The following is a 15,983-nucleotide window of genomic DNA, read 5'->3' as shown; positions in this document are numbered from 1 at the left end:
AATCTTTTGTATATTAATATATTTTTTTTATTGTCTATAATGTTTTAGAACACCTTCTCTCATTGGAATTAATTTTTTAATGTCTCCCGTATATTTATATCGTAAATTGCACAAAAGGCTTCTTTATCGACACACTCGGAATTCAGTATATACCTCTAAAATGTAATAACTCGCGGAAGTTGAAAGGTTTATAGTCGGTTCTGTAATTTATTTAAGTGCCACGTCAAATTGCGACATGTTAAATGCCGATTCGCTTATTGTAGAGTATTATGTTTGGCGATATGACCGATTATAAAGCCACACGCGTGTTTGCGCGAAATATGATAATTAAATCAACAGCCAGTCCGAGCAGGTTTATTGTCGCTAGTAATTGACAAATTGCAATAGCAATGAGTGATTTCATCGGTAATTTCGATACGTTTGTTACGGAATGCTGTTTGTTACGTAATAGAAATATATATTATTTACATAAAGATTATTATATTGTTACTTTATCGTAAAATAATTAGGATATCAGTGAACTCTCTCTTTCACTCTTGCTCTCTTGCTCTCTTTTTTTATTTCTCGAAAATAGAGATAAAGAAAACACTGTACATATTTTTATGATAATCTTTTTAATTTTATTAATCACTAATAATACAACGTGGCAGTTTATTTCTTTTTTAATTCTATGTATCAATCAATACGTGCGAGTACAGTATTTACAACATCGTACGGAATAGCGTGTGAGCTACGCTGATCAAAGATATTATACAAATTAACCGCTAATAATAATTTATAAACTACCGACTGCTTCAAAAAAAGTACAAGTCCGAAATATAAGTCGATTAAAATGCGCAGTATAATGCAGTGTATGATGTAAGCGTAACAAATTTACATATTTCTTAATTGGTTGAACTTATAAAATTCATAAAATACGCGCGATTAAAATTTGTAAAAATTCCAAATATCCCAAATTTAGATTAAAAACAGACGTAACTTTTTTTGAAGCAGTCTCTATTAAGCGACAAGGTACATAAAATCACGTTTTTAGGTCGACGTTAATACGTTAATGCTTACAAGTTTACGGGAATATACCGTACGCCTTAGCCTCCTATGCTGTAAAAATATCTGTACATTATATAACATTATGTTAACCCTAGGCTCTATACAATCTAACGTAAAAACGTCGGCTGCGAACCTTTTACTTTTCTCACGTAAAGCGAACATAAATAACTAATAGAATGTTTCGTAATGCCTCGATTTGTGTTGAAGACCAACAGATTTCCCGACTCGATCATAAAAGATACCATAGAATGTCACCGTTAATTCTTCGAGTCAAATAATGATTCCGATTGCACGGTTAACGGCCACTCGTTATAGTCGTTATAACCGCGGTGCAGTTTTACGACGTGATATAAATTCGACGGGACAAATTTATGCGAATGTCGAGGACCAAGCTACACTGTGTATGGAATTCTACTTAACATTGCACTTCGTGTCTCGATTATTTGTAACTGTACAGAATCAGGTGATTTAGTCTTGTAAATCGAGCTCCACTCGATGCAGTAAATCTGGTTCTGAAAGAAGATTTAATAATTTAGGAATTATACGCACTGGTATAGTATGCGTAGTAGATCGTCGTTTCTTTCTGTGATAGCTACCCTTTCGGTTTTCCTCAATGTAGAGACTTGTCCTTTGAGAACGCCTATTTTCGTTGGAATATCTGATTCTGGGCTCAATTCTCTGGGCCGGAACGTAGGTCGGTGTGGTGAAATCGTCGGGGCCTTCAATAACCGGAGTGTTCGATCTTTTTCTGCAGATCGCCACGCCGATGATCACTCCGATACCGACGAGGACTAACGCTGCCGCACCTTTGAAATTCAGAGTTGCGTTATGCACATAGAATAAATATTGGGTTTATTAATATATATTAACAAATTAAATAGTTAAAGCTAATAAATCAAAATATTACAGTGCGTAATGGAAATCTGAAATCTAAAAATTCACAAATATGGTATATTCTTTTACTTTCAAAAGTCTTTCCGATCTAGAAAAAAATAATATACGTCTCTTGATTATAATATTAAAGTAAAAATATGTAAATATAATTTACAAATATTTCCAACAGGTGAAGAAACAATTTTTCGTTTCGATTTAGATTTATTTGCAGCGAACTAGACCGTAGCTTGCCAAGGCTTGATTAGGCGAAATTAGAAGCATTGGGCGAAACTAAAAAGCCAGCAGCGTCGATTTTACCTGTACCTGTCAGTGCAATGGCAATGATCATGTTCTCGGAGCTGGCTTGCGGTAGCGCCTTTTTCAGATCTTCCAAAAAGATTCCGCTTCTCTCCAGCTTTCCGCCGATAGGTTCGACGACTCTGACGTGTTCCAGAAGAGCGGGTTCGCTCTTGCCACGTCCGTTGACCGCGTAAACATATACCGTATAGTCGTACCCTGGTTCAAGATCGTGAAGCTGGAAGTTCGGTGTCGGATTCGTGTCCTTGTATATGGGAGGAGATGGGTCCCCGACCATTCCCTGATCGCTCTGAGGCGTTTGAAGGGTATGAGGACCGATATGACCGATCCCGGAATTCCTGAGGGATCCTCGTACTTCCAGCAAAAAATGCTGCGGCGATCCGCCGTCCGACCCCGGGATGCAATTAACCTCCAGCGAGCTGGTCTCGTTGTACAATGCACAGTCCAGTGGTGGTTGCGGTGCTTCTGGGCGATAAAAAGAAATTAGCATTTGAGTCCTAATGAAGATATAACTCTCTTAAAGCAGATCTTGAAAATTTATGCTGATAAGAAATTTATATCTTAATTATTAAAAAAAAATTATTTCATTCGGAGACTTATAGTTTCTTTCGTTACAAACGTTAATAAAGACGCAAGAGACGATAACGTAATTAATGGCCAATAACTCACTAGCAGGCACGATGTTAAATATACAGGGTGTCCTTTGCCGTCCGATGCTGTTGCTCGCCCAGCAAGCCAACGTGCCGTAATCGGTCTCGGCACTAGGGGTGTATTCTAGCACGCTCACGAGTTCTTTATTTTCGATTCTCGAGTTCGATATAGGTAGAACATCGCCGACAGTGCCGTTGTAGGTCCATGAAAATCGTACATAGTCATCAGGCGACGCTTCCACCTCGCACTTGAGCTGTACCGTCGTATGTCGAGCGACGGTGATCTCTCTTCTTTCGTTATCTTCTCTGCATCTCGGTGCGTCTATCGAATGTTTACAATTGTTAGGAAAAATGTAAGAAAGTCTTTTTTATATAAAATTTATAAAAATGATAAATATTAAATATTACATGATTATATTAATTATTTTTGGTTTCTGAGATTATTTGAACATACTTTCGCGATATTCTAATCAAAATAATCAATACATTTTCTATCAAACTTCTGATGTTTAAATCAAATTAGAAAATCTCGACACTACTTGTACGGTTTATTCTAGAAAGTTACTCTTACACGGTGTGTTAATAAATGTGACTACTCACATTTCATGTGAATAAAAAGCGGCGGGCTATAGGTTTCTCCCACGGCGTTCGCGGCCACGCAGGAGTACTCGCCGATGTGTGCGAGTGCGAGCACACGGAGTGTCAACGAATTAGAAGCCAGTAGAATTCCGGCGCTCACGTCGTGTTCCAACCGCTGATTCTACGGGCAAGAACGCGAGGATTTGAATAGCAGTCAATCATGTTGGATAACGAGTCTCTTTTTTCCTCCCTCTCTTTTTACTCACATCGTGGTACCAAGTCACTCGCGTCGGTGGCGGGTTGCTTTGTACGTCGCAGACCAACTTGAGATCGTCGCCCTCCCTCAAAGTGTCCAAGACGTAGCCATTAGCCAAACGAGCGACAACTACCGGAGCATCTGTTTGTAATTGGAGAGATTGCGTCATTATTTATTATAGTAATTGATTTCGCAATAAATGTTGCAGTCTCAGTTAGTGGAGGAGTTAAATGTAAAAGACAAGAATCTTGAAAAATATTTTTTTATGAATTTGCTGTTTGTGTTAAAATTCTGTAAATGACATATATCAAAAATATTCTTAGATACATTTATACATTTAATATAGCACATGTTGTTTACTGGGAAGCTAAATTTGAAAGCTACAAACATTGCAAAGTCGAAAACTCACAGGAGATGCGAAGCGTTTTAACTTCCTCGAGCACTCCTCCGGGAAATCTCGGATTTTCGGCACGGCAGACCAATTCCTTGCCATCGTCATCTCTGTTGAGGACCAAGACCAGTTTGCTCATCGTCGAGTTACTCCTCTGCGTGGTGGACACGTTGGGATCGCCCATTACATGTTCACCGAGCCTCCAAATGATTCTAGCCGCTGGAGAACTACCCCACGTCTCGCATTTGGCGGTGATTGGACGACCCGCGAAGATCTGTTCCTCGCTCAGACCGATCTTCACGATTGCTGGTTTAACTAAAATACGATAAGAGTTAATAGTAAAAGATTAAATACGGACGAAGATATTAAGTTGTTCGAAAATCTCATTTCTACAATAATCCGCGGTTCTCTGTTATTTCTTCTTGATTGAGATACGAAGGCAAACAACATGTGAAGATCCAACAAGTAACATACTTCGCTGTCAAAAATTTACATCTGCGGATGTAGGCACGACGGATGGTTCCTGCGGGATGCAAAAAACTACCGAGTGAGCCGAGAGCCTCGTCGTCGGCGTTGCGCCACGAAAATAACGGTACGAGGGAGGGTCACAGATGCCCGCCGCCCCGAACCGCGTATTTTTACTTTTGGACGACAATTCCGCGAAATACGACCGTCAAAGGAGTTAAGGAGGTCCGCGCGAAATGGTTGGAATTCATCTCGCTTCCGCCGCGGGTCAGTTGCTCGCAACTATATTTAAATTTCTTTCTTCGGCATGAAATATTGCGGGGTGCAAAAGAATTTTGAATCAGGTTGAATTAATAAAAAAATCTAAAAAAAACTAAGTTGAGATACAAAATGGAAAATCAAATTCGTTTAATTGAAAAATAAGATGGGTGGTTTTTTTGTATTTAAGTTTTAGGATTGAAAACAGCATGATTGAAAGAAATAATTCATACATCTTTTTAGATTATAGATAAATAATTTGCTCTCTTCCCGTAATGTCTTGAAATATAAGTTTGGTGTTTAGATTTCGAATGCCATCCTTTCCCGAGGATTGCAACAAGTGTTTTTCCCCGTGTCTCTTGTAGATGTAAAGGGTGACGATTTTTCTGTTCAGCTTGACCTAAAAATAAATACGAGAGGAAGGCGTAGCAACGGATGCGCAACGTGTCGATCGAATAAAACGTGCCAAGAGTGCCCTTTAACACGCGCCGGTTGAGATCGCCTTTTAGCACGTGCTTAGGACCGAGAGAACGGCCTTGAAGAGTGTGCTTCGCGTTTCTTCTATTTTATTTTAAGCAGATGTCACGTTAACGCGGCATTTATGATCCATTTCCTAGTAATGCCGCTCTTTGCATTTCATCGCTCGAAAAAGTTAAAAAAGCGCCGGAAGATCCCCGAGCCGGAGTCCTCGAGGGCGTAATCGCCAAGAGATTTACGAGCTCGTGTAATCAGAGTCGAAGCTAGAAAACGACTTAAAAATATATAATTCGCGAATTACCTCTTCTTGTCCTTAAAAATTTTTCTGAGATTAATTTCAATTTCTAAAAATTATCTAAATGTAATTGCTTTGCATAAAATGCGATATTTACGGTATATGTCGAGGGGCACCTCACGGACGACAGGTTTCTCCATCGGTCCGGATTGAGCCCTGCATTCGAGCTTCGCTCCCCACAGTGACTTGGTAACTTTGTCGATAAACAAGTGGTTCTCCGTAAATCTGCTCGACGAGCCGATAGACAACGTATCGACTACTCCATCCAGGAGCTCGCCGTCCTTCCACCACGTTACTGAAGGCTTAGGTCTACCTGTGAATCAATTATGCACGTGGTTTTCCTATCAATCGACTCTCAACACAATTTGTACGAATACTGCTTGCAAGATTTAATGATATAGAACGATGACGCGATAATATTCACCAAATAATGATGAATATTGATGTAAGTAATTATTCATTGATGATAAAACTTAAAAAGATCGCGTATTCGTACCTCCAGACACTTGACATATCAAAGCAAGATTGTAACCCTCGAGGAAGGGACCGCCCACCCCCGTTACCTCTCGTCCTTGGGCATCGTATATCACAGGCCTACTTGGTTGTTCTGAAAGAGTCAAGCATGATAGTGTAACGAATGTTTTGTCACTCTCTTGTCATGGTCTTTGAAACGCGATATTTACCAACTAAAGTCAAGTTTACGTGAAAGTTTCGCGTCGGCGAGTCCATGAAGTCCACTCTGCACCTGAAGACCCCTTGGTCTTTCAGCGTCACCTTGGTGACTTTTAATTTCGCCCGGTGACCGTCGCCGACCTGGAAGTACGTTCGTCTCCCGAGGTCGTCGCTGACCGCCCAGTGGACGGCACCAATCAAGCTACCATTTCTCGCGTCCAGACTGTAGAAAGGAACAAATGTGTCAAATGACATTGTATAACATAATGTTATAAGGATATAATATAATATTATATTATAAAGATATAATATAATATAATATTACGGGAATAATAATTAAGATTATTATTTCGGCTGATTCAAATTATTTTTTAAACACGTATAATTTGTATTTCTCTCAAATCAAATCTAAATCAAGCGAATGAATACGAATGAACAACTCGTTTTAGTGAGCGACTTGACAAATAAAAATTTTTGAGCGTTGTCATATTATTGCCATTTTCAAAACAATCTAACAAAACTTCAAGGAACTATTAAATGTTATTTCCTCTCTTTGAAACGTTCTTTTTAATTCTAGTTAATCAGGAGGAGAATCTACTTTTATTTTTTTTTTTTAAGATAAAAATATTTACTTGAACATCGTTATTCAAGGAATGCCTCTTTCAGCTGAAGCGCCATTGATTCAGTCAAGAGGAATTTTCTAAACCAAGCTTCTCCATCGCGATCTTGAGCATTTCCGGTACGGAAACTCGGTAAACATCGCGCTTTCGCCAATTGGCGGCTCTCAGTGACTAAACTCGCGTGCATCGCGCGTCTATTCGCGGCCGAGAAAAAAGGACAGTTGGCAGACTCGCCACTCGCGGGATTTAGATCCTCTTAGCTTCAGAGAGCTGGGTATTACGCAATGACGGGAACAGGAAATCGTTCCGGCGCGCGGCGGAAAAACGGACAGCTGGCACAGGAAAAAGAGATACCGTTAAACTGTTTACCGCACATCCGCGCAATTCGCCGTTGATATGCAATTGACAATGATCTTTGCCAAATACGCCGTCAAAGTCGACTCTTGGAAGCAACTGAAGATGGAAAGTTCCATCTCGTGTAACTTAGATTATGTGCCGTGGAATTGAGCAGAGCCATCTCCTATCCGTTGAAACGGAGAATATGACAGTTCTTCGAACGCACGAAATGTTCTCCGCTACGGGGAATTCGGAGGCGTAAAATGCAAAAAGCAACCGGTAGAATAACCCTTTCTTAAATCATGTGCGTTCAATGGACCAAGTCGTTATTCAACGTCGTCATAAAACCGTTAAAAAGATTTTAAATATCCATCCGTCGTTTACGACAAATTACTTCGATATTAAACGATATTCTCCTCATTTTATACGTTGAAATAAAAGATTTGAATATTGCGATAAAACATTTCGTCGCCGGATTCGAAGCGCCGCAGCGCAAATTTCTTTCGACTCGGCGCAATTCATTTTTTCTTTTTTTTTTCGCCATTTCGCGACCATTTCAGCGACTATCGGAATCCACAGGCAGAGCCTGTGAGAAACGCTTCACCAGCAGAAGGCACAAATAACTAGAGACTGCTTTATCCCATCCTCGCAACTCATTCGCGCTTCCCTTTGACGCTCTACGATCCCTTTTGCTTGTTGTAGTTCTTCTATGAAGGTCCTTTGATATTACCCAGAACTCTATGCTCCCTTGTGAGCCTTATAACCATCAACGTTTCTGATAACCACTCGCTGACAGTTTCCTGCATCTTCCACATTGCACGGTGCGCTTTCGCATTGCATTTTTAGCTACCCGTATTTTCTCTTGCCGTCCCGAGAATTTCTATGAGATTCACATAAAATCATCTCGGAGCAAGACGATATTTACTTTTAATAAAAATCTGTTAATATAGCTCAAGTTTTCATAATTTGTTTTTCTTTTTATTATTTTTCAAACCTATTTATAACCTTTGATAACAATTTTTTTCTTTAATTTCTGATTTCAAAATTTGATTGAAAAATTTGTCGTGATAATATAAACACAGCTACTAATATAACGTAATAATATATACAATGAGATTAAAGCAACTCGTGTATTTATATAACATTTTTATTTCTTTAGCAAATGAAACGCGAGTGTGAAAATTTGAAAAGCAGATCATAATAAAATAATAAAAATTCGTAATAAAAATTCTTTCAAACACACGACCTTTATACACGGTTCCATTTATTTTTCATAGACAAACGAATGGTAGTTGATGAGGAAACATATCTTGCTTTACGATCCCAGAGACCGTTTTCGTAAATAAGCGACGCTATGTTTAATACTCGTGTCAGCCGAAAAGAGTCCTCGATCGACTGCTATTTCTGAAGCTCGGGGTCTATGTTGTGAAATTCCATCATTTCACACTTCCGATCGTGGAAATTCGGTCGAATTATTTATACAGTCCTGATCTAGCTTAACTTGAATTTCCTCGTGTACGCATCAATGCGCAATGCATCTGTTTCTATAATCGTCCACGCGATGAGAATTTGAATAAAGAGGATGTGTGTGGGAGGATGATAAATAATAATTTTCAAAGCGTTCCATAAAAATCGTGCACAGAAAACTGTGTTTATAAAATAAAATTAATATCAATTTTGAATATATTAAAAATTAATATTGTAATAAAGACAAATATATATGTAAGATAAATATTTGACAGAAATTTTATATTAATATTTTCAAAATTGAGAAGCTTTATTTGACGATTCTAATTATTTTAAACATTTTAGTCTTTTAAGCTCGAAATAATTAAAACCGACGGTTAGTCTTTTTTCATATAAAAGTATCACCTGATTACTGAAGACAATTTTTAGAATTGAAATATAGGTTGCGCTGAGTTACATCGACTGTTAATGAGCCTGTGATATTTATATGTCGCGAGCAGGGCACGTTGGAGGTGTCCATAATGAGAGTTCATGCTCGGGCCTAGGCTTGTGCCGGGATATTTCGAGATGTGGCTTCAGAACAATGGCATCCCATCCCCTAATAACGCGGGCCTAGCCGGTATTCGGCAGAAAGTCAGCCACGTGAATCAGTTTTCGCGTTTCTCAGAAAACAGGAAATCGACAGCAGGAAGAATATATTTTTAAGCTTTAAAACCGCGCGCTCAGTTAAGCAAAAAAATTTCGCTTTTGCTGAAATGTTTTGAGAAATGTATTTTGATCTGCATATAAATTTGCAGAAACTTCCTACAGACCTCTACGTTTCTCTTTTTTCTAATTTTTGACTAGTGACTCGTAGCTTGGTTGAGATTCGTGAAATTAATGGCATCTTTTGCAGAGTTAAATTCAGTTGGGTTGACGTCCTATCTTTGTGGCGTTAGCGCCACGTAAAAATAGTCGGATCGGGGTAGGATTATTTTTAAAGTGCAAGACTCGCCTGTAGAGCGGTATCCCGACGTTGTCCTTGAACCAGAGAACCATGTTAACCGAATCCTGCGGCGTCGGCGGTGTGAGGTCGCATGGCAGCTCTACATCGTCGCCTTCGGTTGCCCAGACTAATCTCACGGGCACTGAAAAGGGAAAAAATTGCATATTTTCTAATAGTTTACGCTCTAGTACGTTTATCATATTTTTCTTCTTAATCTAAAACTTTATCGTAATTTTAGCACTTTATTTTAAGAGATTCAACCAAGGGATTTAGAAAGTAGAATATTGGAATACTCGTTCAAAATTAGATCAATAACCATCGCACATCGTTCTAGTTAAAAGTCGAGATACAAATCTTTCCTGTGATACATGAATCATACATTTTTTGCGATTACATCCACGAGCGGCTGACAGAAGAATACATAAATCAGCGAATTATCATATAAACGTTAGCAACAATCAAAGACTGTAAGAAGATAGTGTTCTAATATTGTTTTAAAATTCTAGTTTATAATTATAGAAGTTTAAAATAATATAGTATGTAATTTTAAAATAAATATAAAATATTTAAATTTTGCATATTTTATAAATATAGACACAATTTTTATAGTCTATATATATGTAATATATTATTTAACGCACACAAATTTTTCCAATTTTTAATTGCACAATGGTAATTCTAAAGTTTTTAAATTGATATGTTTCAGAGCAAACAAATTGACAACTAAATGCGATTAGAAATGCTCTTGTCTGTTGTCTTCGGAAACTTCTTGACATAATTGTTTCTCTCGCAACTCTGCCAGCTCATCACATAATTGTATATAAGCAAGACAGTGAATATCAGTTCGATGCACCATTGTCCATGATTTTACGCGGCTCTCAGCGTGCGATTTAAACTTAGATTCGCCACATCGTTATGAAGTACCAGTGCAGAAAATAGAAACGATATAGCATAAGCCGACCGGCCGGCCGGACGGCCGTCGTCGCACGTGCACGAGGCGCGCTGCTGTTAATGCACATCTCGGTATGCCATTGATAACTCTGCCATTGTGAACGCATACATTTCGAGGCGTCTTCCATCGGGTATTTTATCGAGTTCCCATTTTTTTCTTCTTCGACAGAACTCAATAGACCTACGGAACACTCTAAGATAATACTCCGAATGTATGAACGAAAAGATTTTTCTGCATACGGACTATCGCAGGAGGTTATCGCAGGAGGAGAAACAAAAGTCACATAAATTTTTACGCCGTTACTTATTAAAACCGGACCGAGTTTAGCAAAGCGGATGCATTTCTTCCGTGCGCAACATCGTACACGTGGCCACGCGAGCATAACGACGGTGCCGTTCGCGAGGAACCGCTTCATTAGTACGCCGCTACATGTTTCATCGCCCTCAACGAGCCTTTAAGAACCTGATGAGAGGGTTGCGACTAAGCGCTCTGTCGAGTTTTACATTGGCGGTTAGATATTCTTGCCGTACAATCAACGTCGCTGTTTGCACCTGTTGAAGCATTCAAGGAAGAATCTTGAAGCTTTAGATTGTTACATAATTTCAAATTTTAAATTATTTAAAAAGATTTGATTACAAATATTTTGTAACATTCATTTTTTTTTATGTTCAACCGTCTGCAAGTGAATTGCGAGTGATATATTATATAATAATCGAGAAAATTTTTAATACTTTTTTCCACGGTTTTTATTTATTTTCATTTTAAGGATGTATCACCTCTTTATCTTGAAATTACAAATTAGACGAAAACTCTTTAATAATGAAATAGGATACAGTCCATCGTATTTCATTATTATTTCAGTTTCTCTCTGGAACAAAAACGACCATTTTTTCCCTTTATGGCGCATGAGTATATATTTCTTTCATTTCAATCTCACAAAAAAGTAAAAGCTTGCGGTTAAAAAGAATAGATCTGTTGTTTTTAAGCGGTCGGCCACCGCATGCACCTGTCTTCCACGCGAGAAGAAAATGAATATGCAGTTCACGGACCCCAAAGTGGATCGCTGCGCACGTTCCTCTTGTTTTTTCTCTCTTCTTTCTTTTTAATGTAAGAAGTAGAGATATTTCCTTCCTCTTTTTCTCTGTTTTTTTTTTCTCGACTTTCAGAAGAGTCGATCTAAAGATCGAAAAAAAAAAAAAACGCTTACGCATCGGGTGGTTATGTAAATAATAGTCGACCGAGAGGGACAACTCTGCTATTTTTGTATCGTGTGTTCGTTGGGAAATCGTGCTTCCGGCGACTCGCATCTATTTCCGTACGGGTCATAGCCTGGCCTCTTTCCCTGCCCTTCCTTTCACTCGATCGTGCATCTCCCGTTCGCGGATCGAATTCGCGGTCGTGCTTGTCATACGATGGAGTTTTTCCATGCACACGTAACAGGAGAAGATCACTGACTTAGAAAATAACGTAAAGAAACGTAACGAAAAAGAATATGAGATTTATATAAAACTTTAAGGAGACAATATTTACGTAAAATGGATATTTAAAATAAAAACTTTAGATTTAGGTAAAAAATAATTGCACATAAATGAGTCGATTTATAAACTGTTATTAGTGATACTAATAATACTAATAATTTTTTAATTATATTTAAAAATTTTATGATAACTTGGAAGTTAGCTTTATAATATATGTAAGCACACAAAGACGAAAATTTCATCTAAGTAAAATGATTAATGATAGTAACAATAACGACCGATTTGAAAGCTTGATTTATCGAATTGAAATCGATAAAGAGTTATGAAAGCCGAAACGATTAGAAATTCCTATTTGAGAAATAGGCAATATATCTCATCTCGATGCTTAGTAATTATTTACGAAGAACATGTGGCCACCTACCTAAATTATCCGGATCTATTTCAAAATAACGAGCCACACGCAAACCCGACAATTATGTCGACATTTTCGGTCGACCACCTTCTGTTCCTTTCGACCTCCCTGCGAGCTGTCCGTCCCAAGGGTCGCCCGAGGGATGGAAAAGGAGGGTACACCGGGATAGCTTTGACCACTTTGTATGATAATTTCACCAATACTGTATCCCACGTATCTCGCGCGGTTCCCTCGTTACATTAGTCAAACCTGTTCCGCTTTCAAAGGGCAACCCTTTCTCCATGTTCCACCTCGCTATTTTATCCTTCGACCCTTGACCACCTTGAGTTTAAACATTGACAACGCAATGTTTCGTGATCAGCGTCGGAATGACAACAGATTGCAATTTTATCTTTCATGGAATACACTTTATATTTTCACATGTATAACACTTTAGCATTTCATTATAGCTGAGTTCATGAATAATTTCATGGAATTAATCGTTCAATCTCGGATTTATAATTGTGTCAACGGTCAATTTAAAAATAAAAATTCTCTAATGATCCCAGTTATACATATCCACCGAATAATCCGTTGCAATGGCTGCCGATGCGAGAATCGCCAATTATTTCGATAGTTGCATATTAATGAATAATAGATTGAAGCTATTAACTATTTCAATGATATTGCTCCGTACGTATTTCATGTATCTGTATATTATCTCTGTCTTCCATATAATTTTAGTGCATATAATCACACATATACCTCCGTCTATATACGTCCGTAACGCTGGCGACATGTGTCATGCATAACAACGCATGAGTTTAGGATCAGTAAGCGGGTGGACAAATGTCAAAACGCGCTGCAATTAATTACAACGCGGACGTTGTTTGATGAGTCAACGATTACTCGAATCAATAAAGACTCGGCTACTATAAATATTAAATAATAATACAGCGGCGGTGTATCATACTGCAAAATATTTGTAACGCAATTCACGCTAACTACGCTAATTACGTTTTCAATTAGGCATTGGAAATAACGTATAATTATCGCGAATAATGCTCTGGAACACATAAAGGTTTGTTTCCATTTAATGGAGAGTTATCTTATTATACTTTATATCATTTCTGATGTTTGCAACAATGCGTACTAATTAGAAGCATGTACCAACATGTTGAACGTGTAATTCATACTTAACATTTTGTGAAATTAAAATATTATTCTACTCATTTGTCTTCGTATATAAATTTAGACATTCATATTGATATTCTAAATTATTTTAAACTTAATTGACTAGTTTGTCAAACAATATAAAATAACTTCATCCTTTTAGGATATTTTTTTTAGCAAAATTAAAAATAAAAAACATTAAAATAATACATTAAAATAATTTAATGTAAAATCTACTCTTTCTTTCACAGAAAAATTGTTCTATCAAACGTATCTTATAGATAAGATGCAAATTGAACTGTGCATCAGGATATTAGTATGCGTTGTTATATCGAGAGAGTGTTTGAGATGCAACGATGCACGGGTGATCTTCCGAGCGCGAAAAGCACGCTGCAGTGGTTTATGTGTTTTCATTTCGCAGAAAGTGTTGCTTTCGCAACTGGCCGTTCCACATGACTTTTACTGTTAAACAAACATGTAAAGCCTCTCGGGATACCTACATGAGCGTGATGATAAATGGCGAGATTTCATCATCTTTCATATATAGGCAAACGATCAAATCATAAAACGATCGATATTGTAAAACTATCAGGGCCTCATCGAGCTTAGTACTTTACACATGTTTCTGTGCATATATATTTAGCTACGTTTTCAATAATATATTTTGGTGAAATAATACATTTTTTATATCTGTCGCTGTTGCAATGGAACGGCATCTCGAAATTTATGAATACATCTTGTCTGTTGGCAACGTCAATTCGCAATTCATAATGATTCCTTTAGTCGTATATCGTATGAGTGATCACATAGTTTACAATGACATAAAGCCAGAGATTCGAAGGTTTCTTTCCACTCGCCGAAAATAAGTTGCGCGAATTCTTTCGTCGCTAAATCGAAACGATCCGAGTTCCTACGATCGCGTGGTATCTGTGAGGGACCATCGACGAAAATATCCACTCGCTAATTCGCGCTTATGACGTTTCCTATTTTCGACCGACTGTTTTCCACGTGGCAGAATCCCGCTACGCACGTTATCGTATCGCGGATATAAATCGCGAGTAGATAAATCGCGTGCGGCTGCTTTACCTTAACGGTCACAATGAGATCGTACTGGTATTATGTCGCTCATTAGCTTAACACGCTGCGGTTTGGTACTTTTTCCGTTGCATTAGTATGTCGTCACGCAATTAGGAATAGGAGAGCATTAACGTTAGTCGACGTTATTATTTTATTATCTCAATTGAAATTTACCTCGACTTCCCTCTCGCGTTTAATTGATGGAGTTAAAAATATTTAAAAAAGACACTGTAATATGAAATAATATCATTTTCGCGTTTATTGCTAATAAAATTCCCATATCATTAAGTTATTATACAATTATAAAACAGCTACAAGAATTGAGACGCTGAATATGTTACTGGCTGTGTCGTGACTACAAAAATCCACGAATTTAATTTCACTTGTTACACACGTTTTACAACCGAGGTGGTCCCTTCCGGATTCCGCGTGATATTTTTTTTCACAGCTGTCCTCGCGATTTTCCGAGAGTGTCCATGGCTCGGAGATTAATAACGTAATTATTCTGGCATACTGGCGAACGTCGGCAGTCTCGCCAAATTAAACTGGCGGCGTCTATTTCAGACGACTGTTTCAATTTTTGTCTACCTGTCCATCGTCGTGGCATAGCTATTACCGTACTCGCCAGTTCTTCCTCGCGACACGACTAATTAAATTTGTTCATGCGTGTATGTTTCTTACGCGACAGCGAGTGCATCGTTTTATCTGCTTCCTTCTTTGTGCACATTGAGATATCGCATTATAATAATATCAACAGGAAACGACGCATCATATGAGACTGTTCGTGATGCGCTAGAGATTGAATCACACAAACGGTGCCTTGATTGAATTTTACGAACGCTAAAACGTCAGTAGGTCGCATGCGGGCCTGTGGGTTTATTTAAACCTTCCGGTTGATTTCCGAATAGTTAAAAAGTATCAAGATACCTCACAAGTCATGTGAGATATCTCAAAATAATCCAGAATCATCGATGGTTTTTCTTACTCGATATCTTTTTTTAGCCTTTTTTTTAACTAAAAATAGCTATTATTTATTTTGTATTTATTCTTCTCTCTTATCTGTTTTTCTTTTAAATACAAATTATTAATTATTCTTAATAATTATTATGTAAACTGACCGTTATGATTAATAACTATAGGTACATCGTTGAAGTATTGTATAAAATTTTTATGCTGTCTCTCTCTCTCTCTCTCTCTCTCTCTCTCTCTCTCTCTCTCTCTCT

The 15,983-nt window shown here is 37.9% G+C and overlaps 1 protein-coding gene across 4 annotated transcripts in view; it reads right to left on the bottom strand.

The window, feature by feature from the left end:
- Positions 1-603: 603 nt before the first annotated feature.
- The window catches only part of LOC112453903 (hemicentin-2), a 17,891-nt gene continuing 2,511 nt past the window's right edge, over positions 604-15,983 (bottom strand). The window contains exons 1-12 of one of the 4 annotated variants that reach the window (XM_025014928.1): positions 15,059-15,374; positions 9,699-9,831; positions 6,293-6,504; positions 6,106-6,216; positions 5,707-5,922; positions 4,133-4,429; positions 3,734-3,864; positions 3,489-3,648; positions 2,908-3,210; positions 2,239-2,703; positions 1,644-1,853; positions 604-1,559 (exon numbers count right to left, since the gene is read on the bottom strand). In XM_025014928.1, the coding sequence (XP_024870696.1) occupies positions 1,516-1,559; positions 1,644-1,853; positions 2,239-2,703; positions 2,908-3,210; positions 3,489-3,648; positions 3,734-3,864; positions 4,133-4,429; positions 5,707-5,922; positions 6,106-6,216; positions 6,293-6,504; positions 9,699-9,742 (2,193 nt within the window). In that variant the 5' untranslated portion in view covers positions 9,743-9,831; positions 15,059-15,374 and the 3' untranslated portion in view covers positions 604-1,515. Of the gene's footprint in view, positions 1,560-1,643; positions 1,854-2,238; positions 2,704-2,907; positions 3,211-3,488; positions 3,649-3,733; positions 3,865-4,132; positions 4,430-5,706; positions 5,923-6,105; positions 6,217-6,292; positions 6,505-9,698; positions 9,832-15,058; positions 15,375-15,983 lie in introns of those variants that run through there. The other 3 variants (XM_025014925.1, XM_025014926.1, XM_025014927.1) reach the window with 3 other exon arrangements.

Source organism: Temnothorax curvispinosus, unplaced genomic scaffold, assembly GCF_003070985.1.
Source record: "Temnothorax curvispinosus isolate PA1 unplaced genomic scaffold, ASM307098v1 QBEX01004750.1, whole genome shotgun sequence".
In the NCBI taxonomy this organism is placed as follows: domain Eukaryota; kingdom Metazoa; phylum Arthropoda; class Insecta; order Hymenoptera; family Formicidae; genus Temnothorax; species Temnothorax curvispinosus.
The sequence above is the reverse complement of the archived record's forward strand: the minus strand, read 5'-3'. Positions and strand labels throughout refer to the sequence as shown.